At 32.0% G+C, this 13,779-nt stretch overlaps 1 protein-coding gene and 1 long non-coding RNA gene across 2 annotated transcripts in view; both read right to left on the reverse strand.

The window, feature by feature from the left end:
- Window positions 1-425: 425 nt before the first annotated feature.
- Window positions 426-13,779, reverse strand: part of LOC139501446 (large subunit GTPase 1 homolog) — a 44,653-nt gene continuing 31,299 nt past the window's right edge. Inside the window, exons 14-15 of the mRNA XM_071290524.1 lie at window positions 12,634-12,681; window positions 426-684 (exon numbers count right to left, since the gene is read on the reverse strand). Of these exons, the coding sequence (XP_071146625.1) occupies window positions 469-684; window positions 12,634-12,681 (264 nt within the window). The 3' untranslated portion in view covers window positions 426-468. The remainder of the gene's footprint in view (window positions 685-12,633; window positions 12,682-13,779) is intronic.
- Window positions 7,947-11,073, reverse strand: LOC139501447 (uncharacterized). The gene is made up of 2 exons (XR_011658570.1): window positions 10,961-11,073; window positions 7,947-8,133 (listed from the first exon to the last, which is right to left on the reverse strand). It is a non-coding gene; the product is annotated as an uncharacterized lncRNA (long non-coding RNA).

Here is a 13,779-nt window from a genome sequence, read left to right on the forward strand (position 1 = left end):
ATTGGCTATAGAGGTATATGGGGAGGGTTGAGATCTCACAAAAAATGTTTAATCTCACTGTATTTTGGCGTCTGTCCCAAGTAAGGAGACTATGTTTGTCTGGTATGTTTTTTTAAAATTTTAATTCATTTATATGTTTTTGAGTTTAGTGTGACATCCATTTTCACTGTACTAGTGTCCAATTTTGTTTAGGGTCCAGAAGAAGACCCATTGGTGACCTGTGGCTGTTTTCTGCTCTTTGGTCTGGTTGTTGTCTCTTTGACACATTCCCCATTTCCATTCTCAATTTTACAGTTTTCAGAGACATTAAATAAAGTTAAATGCTTCCTAAGAATTATTCCAACTTCTCAATATCAAATACACTATTCTGTTCTGTTTTTTTTTTATTTATATACTCACAATCAATAATAAATAATAAAAAAAAATGTATTTTCCATAAAATTTATTTATGTAATCACAGAAATCATTTTAATCATCATCATGATCCTTGTAAACTCTGCGTAACTTTTCTCTTTTCTTGGTGTTGTTGTGTTTTTTCCATGGTTTTTCATTCAAAGTTTGTACACTGCTACTACTACTGCTAGGTGAAGCAATATTTGAGTCTGAACTAATCTGTGTAACTCCCTGTACTCGGGCAAAGTTTGAAACTCCTGTCACTCCCATGGAATGGGCTTTATGTTGACTCTGGAATTATAAACAAACATTTCAACAATTATCATGTAGCTACGAAACCAAGATATATTTTTTGACAATTAGATTGCTTGCTCTTAGTATTTTATCTGTAGTAATCACAAGCCTGTCAACACTAAGGTTGTGAGTTAAATCCCTCCTTGTCACAAGGTGCATTTGACTTCAACCTGAATGCGAAGATCCCAAGCTGACACTTGAGACATGACTAATACCATGTGGTCTGCAATTGCCAATTTCGACATGGAAAAATGCAATCACAAAATAATAAAATATGGGCAGGAATTCGCTAATGAAATTTTAGGGTCAATAGTGTTTATCCAATAAAAAAATAAAGAAATCATGCAAATATGGAGAATAAACATTGTTTAAATATCAAAGTGGGTTAATCTTTATTGCCACATGCAAAAAAAATGGATCCAATTAAAATTAAAGAACCTTAGTGAGCACGCTCACATACCCCACGTCCCCACATTGTCATTGGAGAAATTAAATAAGTATAAGAAAAAATATTGAATAATAATTTCCTGTCAATATACATAGTATGTCCTTATTATCTACAAAGTTTCATGAAATTCTGTTGTGTGGTTTGAGAGGAGTTGCGATGACAAACTGTTGCAGTAGTACATTAAAGTAAATAAGTTCAAAGGGGCATAACTCCTAGAAAAAAAAATTGAATCGCAATTTCCCGTCGATATGCACAACTACATAGTATGTCTTTATTATCTGAAAAGGTTTCGTGAAATTCTGTTGTGTGGTTTGAGAGGAGTTGCGAAGACAAACTGTTGCAGTAATACATTAAAGTAAATAAGTTCAAAGGGGCGTAACTCCTAGAAAAAAAATTGAATCACAATTTCCTGTCGATATGCACAACTACATAGTATGTCCTTATTATCTGAAAAGGTTTCGTGAAATTCTGTTGTGTGGTTTGAGAGGAGTTGCGATGACAAACTGTTGCAGTAATACATTAAAGTAAATAAGTTCAAAGGGGCGTAACTCCTAGAAAAAAAATTGAATCACAATTTCCCGTCGATATGCACAACTACATAGTATGTCCTTATTATCTGAAAAGGTTTCGTGAAATTCTGTTGTGTGGTTTGAGAGGAGTTGCGATGACAAACTGTTGCAGTAATACATTAAAGTAAATAAGTTCAAAGGGGCGTAACTCCTAGAAAAAAAATTGAATCGCAATTTCCCGTCGTTATGCACAACTACATAGTATGTCCTTATTATCTAAAAAGGTTTCGTGAAATTCTGTTGTGTGGTTTGAGAGGAGTTGCGATGACAAACTGTTGCAGTAATACATTAAAGTAAATAAGTTCAAAGGGGCGTAACTCCTAGAAAAAAAATTGAATCGCAATTTCCCGTCGATATGCACAACTACATAGTATGTCCTTATTATCTGAAAAGGTTTCGTGAAATTCTGTTGTGTGGTTTGAGAGGAGTTGCGATGACAAGAAACAGGACTGACGGACTGATGGACGGACGGACTGACGGATGGACGGACGGGTCAAAAACATTATACCCTCCGTTGCGTGGGGTATAAAAATCAACAAGAAATCAGCACTTGTTATGTGCCAGCAGTGGAAAATAGTAGACAAAAAGTGTGACATTTCTGCAGTGGCAAAACCCCAAGTCATATTTAGAATATGCCTGAAGAATTGTTCTACTGTAATAGATGAAAATCAACTGCAAAATGATCAGTCTATCGATTAGAAACCCCATTTTGTACAGAATCCGATTATTTCTGCAAATAAAATATGCTTGAAAATGGACAAGTGCATGTAACTTTTCGCGTCAACAAATGTTACATGCACCTTTTTATCAGCTAATTAGCTTTGGAAACAAGTTATTGGTCCAGCATTGCAAGTTTTGAAAGGTGTCAACAATGGGTACAATTTGGATTTCATCATTTTCGTCAATCAACTGAAGTTTGAAAAATATAGAAGGTAAGAAAATTTATTTCATTTTCGTGTCAATACTGCCCAATAATACTCATCTTTTTATAACAGTTGTATACTTTTTATAGTAAGCATTACCATAAATATTTTTTTCACATTTCAACCCACTGACAATTACATTAAAATGTGGCTTTGTCATCTTTCACACTAGGCATCTACCAGTGATCAAGCAGATGATAAGAGAGTGGGACCAGGTTAATTTGACCTCACAATGAAGTGTTACATGCACTTTCTGAGTAGATTAGGTTCTTTGATAATGATGTGTGACTTGCTTTGCAATTTTATCAAAAAATATAAGTTTATCTTGTATTTAAACAGGTTTGACCCTTACGATACCCATTTTATTGCTGGAGAGATTTCTGTACATAACATTGACACGAAAATATTTACCAAGGATTGGTGTCTATGATACATGCAAGAGCTTTTTTTTGTACGGTTTGCCTAATCAATCTAATTTTTTTACATGAAATACCACAGATTAATTGCCAATTTGATTAACTAGTACTTGTATTCTTTCTCAGCATTATAAAGATAACTGGCCACTTAATTTGAAAACATAAAATGTAACATTGACACCAGAATAAAAACAATATTACTTTATTACATGTACACTTAATGCATAATTGGCCAGTGCATAATATCAAATCAAATATAAATTTATGCTGAATTCTTAACAGAGAAGTTGTTGGTCTTTCTTGATTTCTAGACTTTACAATATTTACTTGTAATTTTTATCTTTTAAAGGCATGTAACATTGACACCATCTTCTGCGTCCAGGTTACATGCTACAACCTAATAAATGTTCATACAATTATTCAATCAATAAAATCTTGTTGAAATTTAAATTTGCTTTATAAAAATGATATTAAAGAAATAAATGAGTTTTTATTATTTAAGTTTATTTTTTTCCTTGATTGACTAGCAATTTTTCCTCATCATTTGTTGGTGTTCCTATCAATGTTACATGCATAACCCAGAATTATAATGTTTTAAAAGCATTGATTTCCAAACCTCTGATATGAGCTTTAAAATGAATTTATCTGAGTTTATAAATGACTATCTAACATCTGAAATATTGTCATCACACAATTTCTTTGATGCTTATATGATAACTTTATGAGTAACATGGACAGCAATTTTCATGTCAGGTCTTTTTTGTGTTATATGAGAAGATTTTACTGTGTTGTAATCAACAGTTAATCTAATTTTTAATATTCAAAGTTATTATTATGATACTTATTTTAAAAAATAATGTATAAAGTAAACCCAAATTAAACTTTTTTTTCAATTAAGAAATTGTGTATGTAACATTGACAGAGTCTATTATTTAGACTTTTACATGTTCAGGCCAGTGTTACGTGCGTAAACAAAACTTACTACCATATCATGCATATGGAGCTATTATTTTTTTTTTATTTTACAAATGAAAGCGTTTTCAAGTTTTCCTGTTTAATTTGTCTTTTAACACTAGTTAGTAACATTGACAACAATATTTTGTGTCAAGATTTTTTTATGTTACATGCAAAGGTATTACATGGTATTACTTCCTTAAAGTCAGACTTTTATATAACATTTTATAACCTAAATGATTAATTAGATATTACTGAGCAGCAATAATATTATTTCTCTAAAGTTGACTATTAAGCACACCACTTTCATCTTATGGTCTTCATGTACGTAACATTGACAAACAACCTTTTACTTTTCTGTCAATGTTACACACATGAACAGAACTGATAACATTTACTAACTATTTTGCTCTATAAAGAGATTATTGATAATTTAACTTGTTTTACCACCATCAAACTTCATCTTTATTTCTAAACATAGATATTCTTTTTGGAAGTGTATTTTCTTCATTGACAACAAAATTGGTGTCGGTCTTGAAAATTTACATGCAATTTAAAAAAAAAATCTACAGGCAATATGAACCTAAGAAAGAAAAAGAGTACAGGCAATAAATGTGACAAAGAAAACTCTTAGGAAGATGCTGCAAAAAAATACTGTCCCTGTCAACCAGTCAGATGGTGATGTCCCTGCCAGCCAGACAGATGGTGATGTACCTGTCAGCCTGGAAGATGGGGATGTACATATCAGTCAATCAGTTAGTTGGTGATGTTCCTGTCAGTCAGTCATATGGTGATGTTCCTGTCAGCCAGTCAGATGGTGATGTCCCTGTCAGCCAGTCAGATGGTAATATCCCTGGCAGCCTGTCAGATAGTGATGCCCTTGTCAGCCTAGCAGATTATGATGTCTGTGTTAGCCAGTCTGATAAGGTCCCTGTTAGTGACTCAGGTGGTGACAGTCCTTTCAGCCAGTCAGATAGTAGTGTTTGTCTGTGTCAGAAAACCAGGCAATGATGACTGTGTTTGCAGACATACTAGTGATCGCCCATTTGACCATTCTACAGCAGGGTAGAAGATAGTTATTTCAAAATCTTGTTTATTTATCCCTTTTCAATCACCAGTCAACACATGTATTTACTGATGCTCATTATAGAAATCATGAGGAATTCAATTTGAAACATTTTTTTTTTAATTTGTTATGCCAATAATTGACATGTGTCATTCCAGAATTTCTTTTGCATTATAAGATGTTCAGGCTCCTCCTGATTTCAAAATAATACTAATAAACTCATCATGGATACCAAAATTGAAATTTTGTAGGCCAGACACGCTTTTCGTCTACAAAATACTCTTCAGTGACGCTAATGAATCAAAAAAGTAAAAGAAGGCCAAATAAAGTTGAAAACAGGACAGTGGTCTAGTGGGTGTTGGTTTTCTCTTCTGAATTGTTTTACACTGATCATTATGGGGCCTTTTAAATTATGACTTCCTGTAGTTTTGGTAACAAGTTTTCGAGATGAAATGGCATTGAAAAATCGAAACAAGAAATTTGAGAGTTTGTATATTATTGTAAATTTTATAATCTATGCATGGATTTTGGTTCTGATTGAGGGTAGATTAATTGTTTTTTTCTTTTTCTTTTTTCAGATAGATAGTTGAAGATGTTGGAGACAGAAAACAAGAAACAAGAAACTTGTTTTGAATGTTTGAAATAAAATTTATTGTTTAAACCTTAAAAAGTTATCATAAATGTAAGATTAACCAGCAGAAATAAAACAAGATATGGGGTAATGTCTCTCAGACAACAACCTCAAAAATAAAACCCAAATTGTGCTTTATAGAAGTTATGTAAACGATTGAAAATAAGATTCTCCATAAATGCAGCTGTATCAACCTCTCGCAGATTTGTCCATATTTTTCCTTGGTTTTTCATACTATTAGTTTTAAGTGTAACTGTGTCACATGAATGAGGGATACATGTAATCATTTTGTACTCTTACTTTGTCAGTATTAGTTATTGAGTGAGAAACTTGTGGATGCTGATGGTTGTGTGGTGGTTTTATCAATCTCATCCTGTGCATAAAAAAACGGGTTACTTACTTACTGATGATATAAAAATGTTTCATGTTGTGGAAATTTTGGATGACTCCTTCATCAATTGATCTATCTTTGGTCTTAGTTTTATTTTTCTGGTTATTTTGACATTTGAATATCTTTTAATATAATTAGCCTTCCATGGTGTAACACCATGAACAAGCATAACTACTGGTATAGTTAAAAAAATATGTCTGCTGTCTGATTTAGGTGAATGGTTTAGGTATTAACCACTATATATTTAAATAATATCATATATGAGAAATGTGGGAGTATAATTTACATTCAAATGGTTGTTTGGAGGCTTTTTATATCTTTTGAGGTCAATTTTGGCATGGTTCATTATTCATATTTTTTATGTCCACGTTACATGCAACATTTACGTCACTATTTTATGACAGAAAAGAGATAATTGCAAAAATATTAATACAATTTTTTAATGTGAGGGTAACACAATGAAAAAGAGCCTTTTCATGTTCAGAAACAAAATGATTCTTTTTGGCAGCTAAAGGTTCAAACTCTTCATCTGAAAAACTCAGCAGTGTCAGACTCTGTTTAGCATTCTAGTAAACCATCAAAGTCCATATCATCAGACCGAGAAGAGAAGTTCTCTTTTTTCTTCTTCTGTGGGTTTTTGGAAACTTTCTTAAGGCATCGGCCTAACCGGAAAAGAGGCAGACCATCAGACCAAGATAAGAAGTTCTCTTTGTCGTACATGGTTAGCAAATGAATGATTTGGATTTACAAACTTCATTCTCATGTTGTGGGCTTGTGTGTATTTTGTCATGAATGTTGAGGAATCGTGATCAAAGCAAGTCTTCTCGGTCTGATGATATGGACTTTGATGGTTTACTAGAATGCTAAACAGAGTCTGACACTGCTGAGTTTTTCAGATGAAGAGTTTGAACCTTTAGCTGCCAAAAAGTCTAAAATTGCAATAACACCACCATGTCAGCCTAGCCAACTGAACACACCCTGTTATCAGTGTGCAGATTGTGATAAGATGTAAAAGTCAATTGCTGGGTTTAGAGGTCATGTACAACAAAAAGATTGGCATTACAAGAATAAAAGGAATTTACTTCTATTCACACCTATATTAATATGTCTTCTTTTCTCAAAAGTCTTTTTAGAAAAGAAGACATATTAATATATATATATATATATTGCAGTGCTTTAAAAACATAATGATACCAGATGTGGAATGATTGCACATGAGCTTACTTTCCTTTTTTGATAAGATTGTGCAAGCTTTTCGCACTTTTTCTAGTTCCTAAATATAAACATAAATTTTCCGAAAAAGGTGTAGATTTTGTCGTGCTTGAAAGACAGATTAACATTTGCAATGCGTATTTTAGTATGGAAAACCTTAAACCTCAATCATGACCAGTTCTTTGGTATATATATTTTAAGTCTTCATATCAATTGTATCCTAGTTAGATTGAATAACTATAACAAGTATTTTCCCATGTTTAACAAGCCACATTCTGTATGTATGTGCCTGTCCCAAGTCAAGAGACTGGGTTCAGTGGTTTTCGTTTGTTTCTGTATAACATATTTGTTTTTCAATGATATTTTTTACATAAATAAGGCCGTTAGTTTTCTCGTTTGAATTGTTTTACATTGTCTTATCAGGGCCTTTTATAGCTGACTATGCGGTATGGGCTTTGCTCATTGTTGAAGGCCGTATGGTGACCTATAGTTGATAATGTCTGTGTCATTTTGGTCTTTTGTGGATAGTTGTCTCATTGGCAATCAATAATTTAACTGCTATAATTCTTGCAATGATTGATTAACGTTTTCTATTTGTGACGATACCAATTAGACTTTTTATTAATAATGAAATAAATGACAAACAAACTTATATATTGATATGCTCTCTTTAATAGAGAAAGGATCGCATTGGTAGATAATATAATGTTCGATATTTTTATATGTCTCATCTTGCTCAATAAGGAAAGCTTGTGTCTGAACACTGCTTATATCACATAATACTGTCAATTCAGTGATGGCCCAAAAAACTGTATCTGTATGAACTGTATACGTATCTGCAATAAAAATTATAATTTTACTAAATTGATAAAATATAAATTGGGAATGTGTCCATAGGGCACAAATTATACCCCTGCTGCAAAGCTTCAAAAATTCAAACTAAACCTAAACTATTATCATGATTATATATTTACTTTTGAACACATATACATATATTCATATTAAAGTTTAGGAAATGTGTCATTATACTTGAAAAATGAAGATTTATTTAATATTAATCATGCAAAAATAATATTTCTTGGCACCATGAAGCCATTTAGGTGCCAAGCCACTTTGACATTTTGTTTTTTTAACAATAATTTGATCATCTTTAATTTTTTTTTGATAAATTTTGTTTACAAAGTTTGTTTATATACAATTAGTTCAAGTATAATACAAAAATATTTTTTGTATAAATAAGCGTCTTTTATTCAAAGAAAATAATCAGAAAAAAATAATTGTGACTTCCTGTCCTACATTCGCTTGTCTTCTCATTTATCCAACTTTTAAAAAAAAGGCATTCTCATTTAGCCAACTTTTTATTTTTGTTAATTATTGGGTTGTTTGTTTAGTAATAATAAGGTGTCTTTCTAAAATTTGACAGTGAATTTGTTCCTGTATGTTTTTATCATATCTAAAAAAGATTATATAAAAATAGGCGATAGTATAAAACTTGTTAAATTTTATTTTTAAATAAAATTTGGTATATATTAAATAATAAATAAATGTTTCATCATTTATACAGAAGAAACCCACAAATCAGTAATATTTTTATATTAACATTTAAAAGAATTGAAATCTACTGACTGACATTCATTTAGTCACTGTGTGCTATTGATATTTCTGTGCCAGTAATTTATAACCAATGTGCTTGAATTGCTTTTGATTTTGTTTATATATTTACATATATGTACTAGAACACACTTGCGAAATCGTTTAAATCTGCGAAAATAAAGTGTATTTGCTTTTTACTATCAATTCTTAGTTCACTAATCAATCCACGGCGGTCATTGTTATATAATATAGATCCTCTCTATTTAATATACTTATAAGTGACGGTCACCCGATGAATTTTTGTAAAAGATTTTATGACTGGGGAATTTCAGAAAAGGTACTTTGGGACAGAAACATTGTTTTTCTAGCCCAGCTTCTGCTTTTCCTCCCTAAAAATTTCATTTTTTTCTATTAATTTCAATAATGTAAGAGTTTATCTGTATATTATGAACATTCATTACTAGAAATAAAATGTAGAGAGTCTTATAACAACAACACTTAAGGTACTGCTGCAGAAATTTAATTGACCTCTGGTCAAGGGAAGATAGGGATATAGTACGGAACTGTTTGTAATTTATTAATAAACTTGTAATTTTATATCCGGACGCCTTTATTTTCGTTTTTTCTCCCAAAATAACACCAATGGAATAATCATAAGAGAGAATGTTAATGCGACTATACGTGGTACCTTTAGAACGTTTAATAGTATAGATATATATATATATTGTTTGAATTTTGTTCTGTTCAGTCTTTGTGTAGTAAAACGTATTCAACTTATATTTTGTCCCATTTGGTCAGAAGAACAGACAAAAACGAATGAAGGAAATCTGTTACACAAAAAAAAGCTCCATCTCATTGACAAATCTCTTCATGAATAAAAGTGCAACTGATATTTTTCTATTAAATTCACATTTTAATTAACGATTAAAAAACTTAAATACTTTTAAATGATTCAAATTAAATTAACTTAATGTCAGTTGCACATTTTAACATGCTATTCTAAATAATACTACAGAAAATTTAATCCCGGTATAATTTTCAGTCTTATTTTTCACCTGTCATTCAACCCAAACTCTAATTCAAAAACCCTTTGTTCTTGATTCCTTTGATCTCATCTATCCAACTTTTTTTTTTACCTTTACAACCTAAAATTTTAAAAAGTTGGATAAATGAGAATGAACCCTTTGTACACCCTCATAAGCCACCTCTAAATTTTGTGAAGAAATGATGCATTTATGATCTTAAACTTTGAAAGAAATGGGACAAATAAAGGTTGCAACACTTATATATTATAAATAAAAAAAATAGTGTTATTGTTGTAAAATAATGACATTTTTCTGTGTGTTTGTGTGTGTGTGTGTGGGGGGGGGGGGGGGGGGGGGGGGGGGGACATTTATGTACTTTGACAACATCAAAATCACATATGCATGTCAAATTTTATATTTATTTTAGTGTTTATGTGCTTTAAAAGGAGTTTTATTGTGATGGAGATTAAATAAGGTACACCTTGGAATAGTATAATATAATAATATATATATGTTCCTGGGTACACAGACTGGCCAGATAAGGACCAAAAATGGCAAAATTGATGACTCGATATTTCTTTTAATATCAATAAAATGTCATTAAAACTAAGTTACACGGGATACCAGTGTATCAAACTTGTAATCTGCAACATTTTTTTTGTAATAATTGCATTCATTTAATCACAATACGTTGGACAATGCAAGAGGGGGGATAATAAAAATGGCGCCAATGGCATTTCGGAATGAGACCGCGAATGATGACTGATTTCTTTATCAATACCAATAAAATAACATCCAAACTACATGAAACGTGAAGCTAGTGTACTAAACTTGTAAACTGTCGCTTCAAATTTGTCATGATCGCATTTTTTTCATCACAAAACGTTGGGCAATGCAATCGGATAATACAAAAAAAATGGCACCAGTAGCATTTTTCAATGATCGTGAATTTGGCCAACGTAATAAAACACTTTACATAGAATAAATCACTCTCATATTAGTTACTTCATGTGAAAAAATATATCTTCTTTATGCTTAAACTTACCAACTCATTAAAGTTGTTGAACGTGTGGAATTATGTGGATGATTCATTAGCAGTCACGATAGCTTTCAGTCCGACGCTTCCAGTCTCCATTAATCTCGTGAAGTCTCGTGACGTACGGGAGTGAAATAACTGTATACTGAAATGCGTACGATATTCATTTCCCGTTAGATATACTGTTCCCAGTTGTATTGTAGTTCCTGAGAAAAATGTGACGAAAATTTTTAACTTGGCTATCATGTGTAAAATCATACAAGTGTTCGGTAAACAGGAAGTAGTCGAGTGATGAATCTGAAAACGTATCACACGGTATAGCTGACTTATATAAATCCTGAAACAAAATTTCAGAAATCCTTGTATTGTAGTTCCTGAGAAAAATGTGACGAAAATTTTCAACTTGGCTATCATGTGTAAAATCATACAAGTGTTCGGTAAACAGGAAGTTGTCGAGTGATGAATCTGAAAACGCATCACACAGTATAGCTGACTTATATAAATCCTGAAACCAAATTTCAGAAATCCTTGTATTGTAGTTCCTGAGAAAAATGTGACGAAAATTTTCAACTTGGCTATCATGTGTAAAATCAGACAAGTGTTCGGTAAACAGGAAGTTGTTAAGCGATGAATCTGAAAACGCATCACACGGTGTGGCTGACATATATAAATGTTGATACCAAATTACAGAAAGGGTGGATGTGTAGTTCCTGAGAAAAATGTGACGAAAGTTTCATGGGACGGACTGACTGACGGACTGACTGACGGACTGATGGACGGACGGACTGACAGACAGAGGTAAAACAGTATACCCCCCCTTTTTTAAAGCGGGGGTATAAAAAGTTTTTAAATTGAAATTGTATTGCTATTTATGATATTTTCTCTTCACTTTTAATATAAAAAGCAGTTCTTTTTTGTACTAGGTATTTAGTTTTGTATATATACAGGTTGCACTATAATAAACCATTTATTAGTAATAGTTGGGTATAGGTAGGGTAACTGAAACCACATACATTTTTATTTGGCACAAGAGGAAAAAAATAATTCTGTAACTATAAATAAGTGAAACATCTGTTATCATGGTTATAGTTTAATTGTATTCTCAGTTATGAATTATAAACATATATAAAATAAAGGAAATAGAGCATCGCCACGACGCGACAAATGACATTGAAAAAATACAGTTATTTTTTTTACGACAAATGTGATGCTATCCAAACTTTCTGGGGAGATCACTGATAGTATCTGAGATATGGACTTGACCACCAAAACTTAAATTTGTTCACTGATCCATGAAATGAGGACGAGGTCAAGTGAAAACTGTCTGATGGGCATGAGGACCTTGCAAGGTACACACATACGAAATATAGTTATCCTATTACTTATAATAAGAGAGAATTTAACATTACAAGAATTCTTAACTATTTTTTCAAGCAGTCACTGATCCATAAAACTGAGGTCAAGGACATTGGACATGTGACTGACGGAAACTTGGTAACATGAAGCATCCATCTACAAAGTATGAAGCATCAAGGTCTTCCACCTAAAATATAAAGCTTTTAAGAAGTTAGCTAACACTGCGCTGTCATCGGATCACTATCCCTATGTCAAGCTTTCTGCAACAAAAGTCGCAGGCTTGACAATAAAATCAAAGTTACGGGAAACACTTGGTGTTCACATACCTTTTTAAAAAATTCTCTATCTAATCTTGACTGCTTAGGAGCTGAAGCCTAAAAATAAGAAAAATTATGGTAAATGAATATATAAGCATATCTAATATGAGGCAGGCATTACCTGTAAATGGGGATGAAGTCTGTATGCATTATTTTTTTGTAACTTAAATATTGTTAAAAAAAAAGAAACGGAAATACCGTAACGTTTCCTATTTTGGTTGTGTTGTAAGGGATTTTAGTTGTGACGTTATTTAAGTTATGACTATGATGTCATATACAATGTAAAGGAAGAAATGCTATCATCAGGTAACGTTTTTTCATATCAAGGAATTATTAAAAATGAAATTGGTATTGCGTTCCTTCCTATTTTATACTAGACTGATAAATATATATTTTACTCAAAGTTTCATACAAACGAGACCGGAAAAAGGAAGTACATTGTAGATTTTTGCGCAGATGCGGGAATTCAAAAACATGACATCCAAAAAATTTCCCGATTTTGAGTTCATTAGTACAATGAAAATTTCTGGAAAATTTTCCGATTTTTATTTTTTTTTATTTTATTGATTTTTCTACTGTTATTGGTTACTTTTCAACATATGACTGTTTACAATATTTATCTTATCTTTTCAAACAAAAGACATTCAATCTTTTGGGTATTTATCTGAATGGCCTAAGACTTGTCTCAAACCTTCTGATGTAAATCATGTGTCAAATGTTTATATTGTAATGCTATATTTTCCAGGAACCTGTGTGGTATTAAGTAATGGCAAACATATTTGCAAACAGGTTTAAATGTGTCTATGGAGCACAAATTACTTGTCCTGCTAATCACCACAAAACACAGATCAAGTTTGAATTTTGGTGGTGTCACTTTAACCTCATAGAATTATGTCCCCTTAAAACAGTTGTCTCATTGACAGTCATGCCATATCTTATTTTTATATCCAGTGACTAAAACTTTTATGTTTTTGCTAAGCTGCATTTATGACTAAAAGTAAGAACTTATTACACACAACTGGTATGTGAGATGTAGTTTCATTTGCATGCTTTTAATTTTGAGGAGAATATGAGGCTCTGCAGGACAGATAACACAGAAATTAACCAGACCATGGCAGAGGAAGGCATATTCATACACAACTGATATCCATGAGG

The sequence above is a fragment of the Mytilus edulis genome, chromosome 13, assembly GCF_963676685.1.
Source record: "Mytilus edulis chromosome 13, xbMytEdul2.2, whole genome shotgun sequence".
NCBI lineage: Eukaryota > Metazoa > Mollusca > Bivalvia > Mytilida > Mytilidae > Mytilus > Mytilus edulis.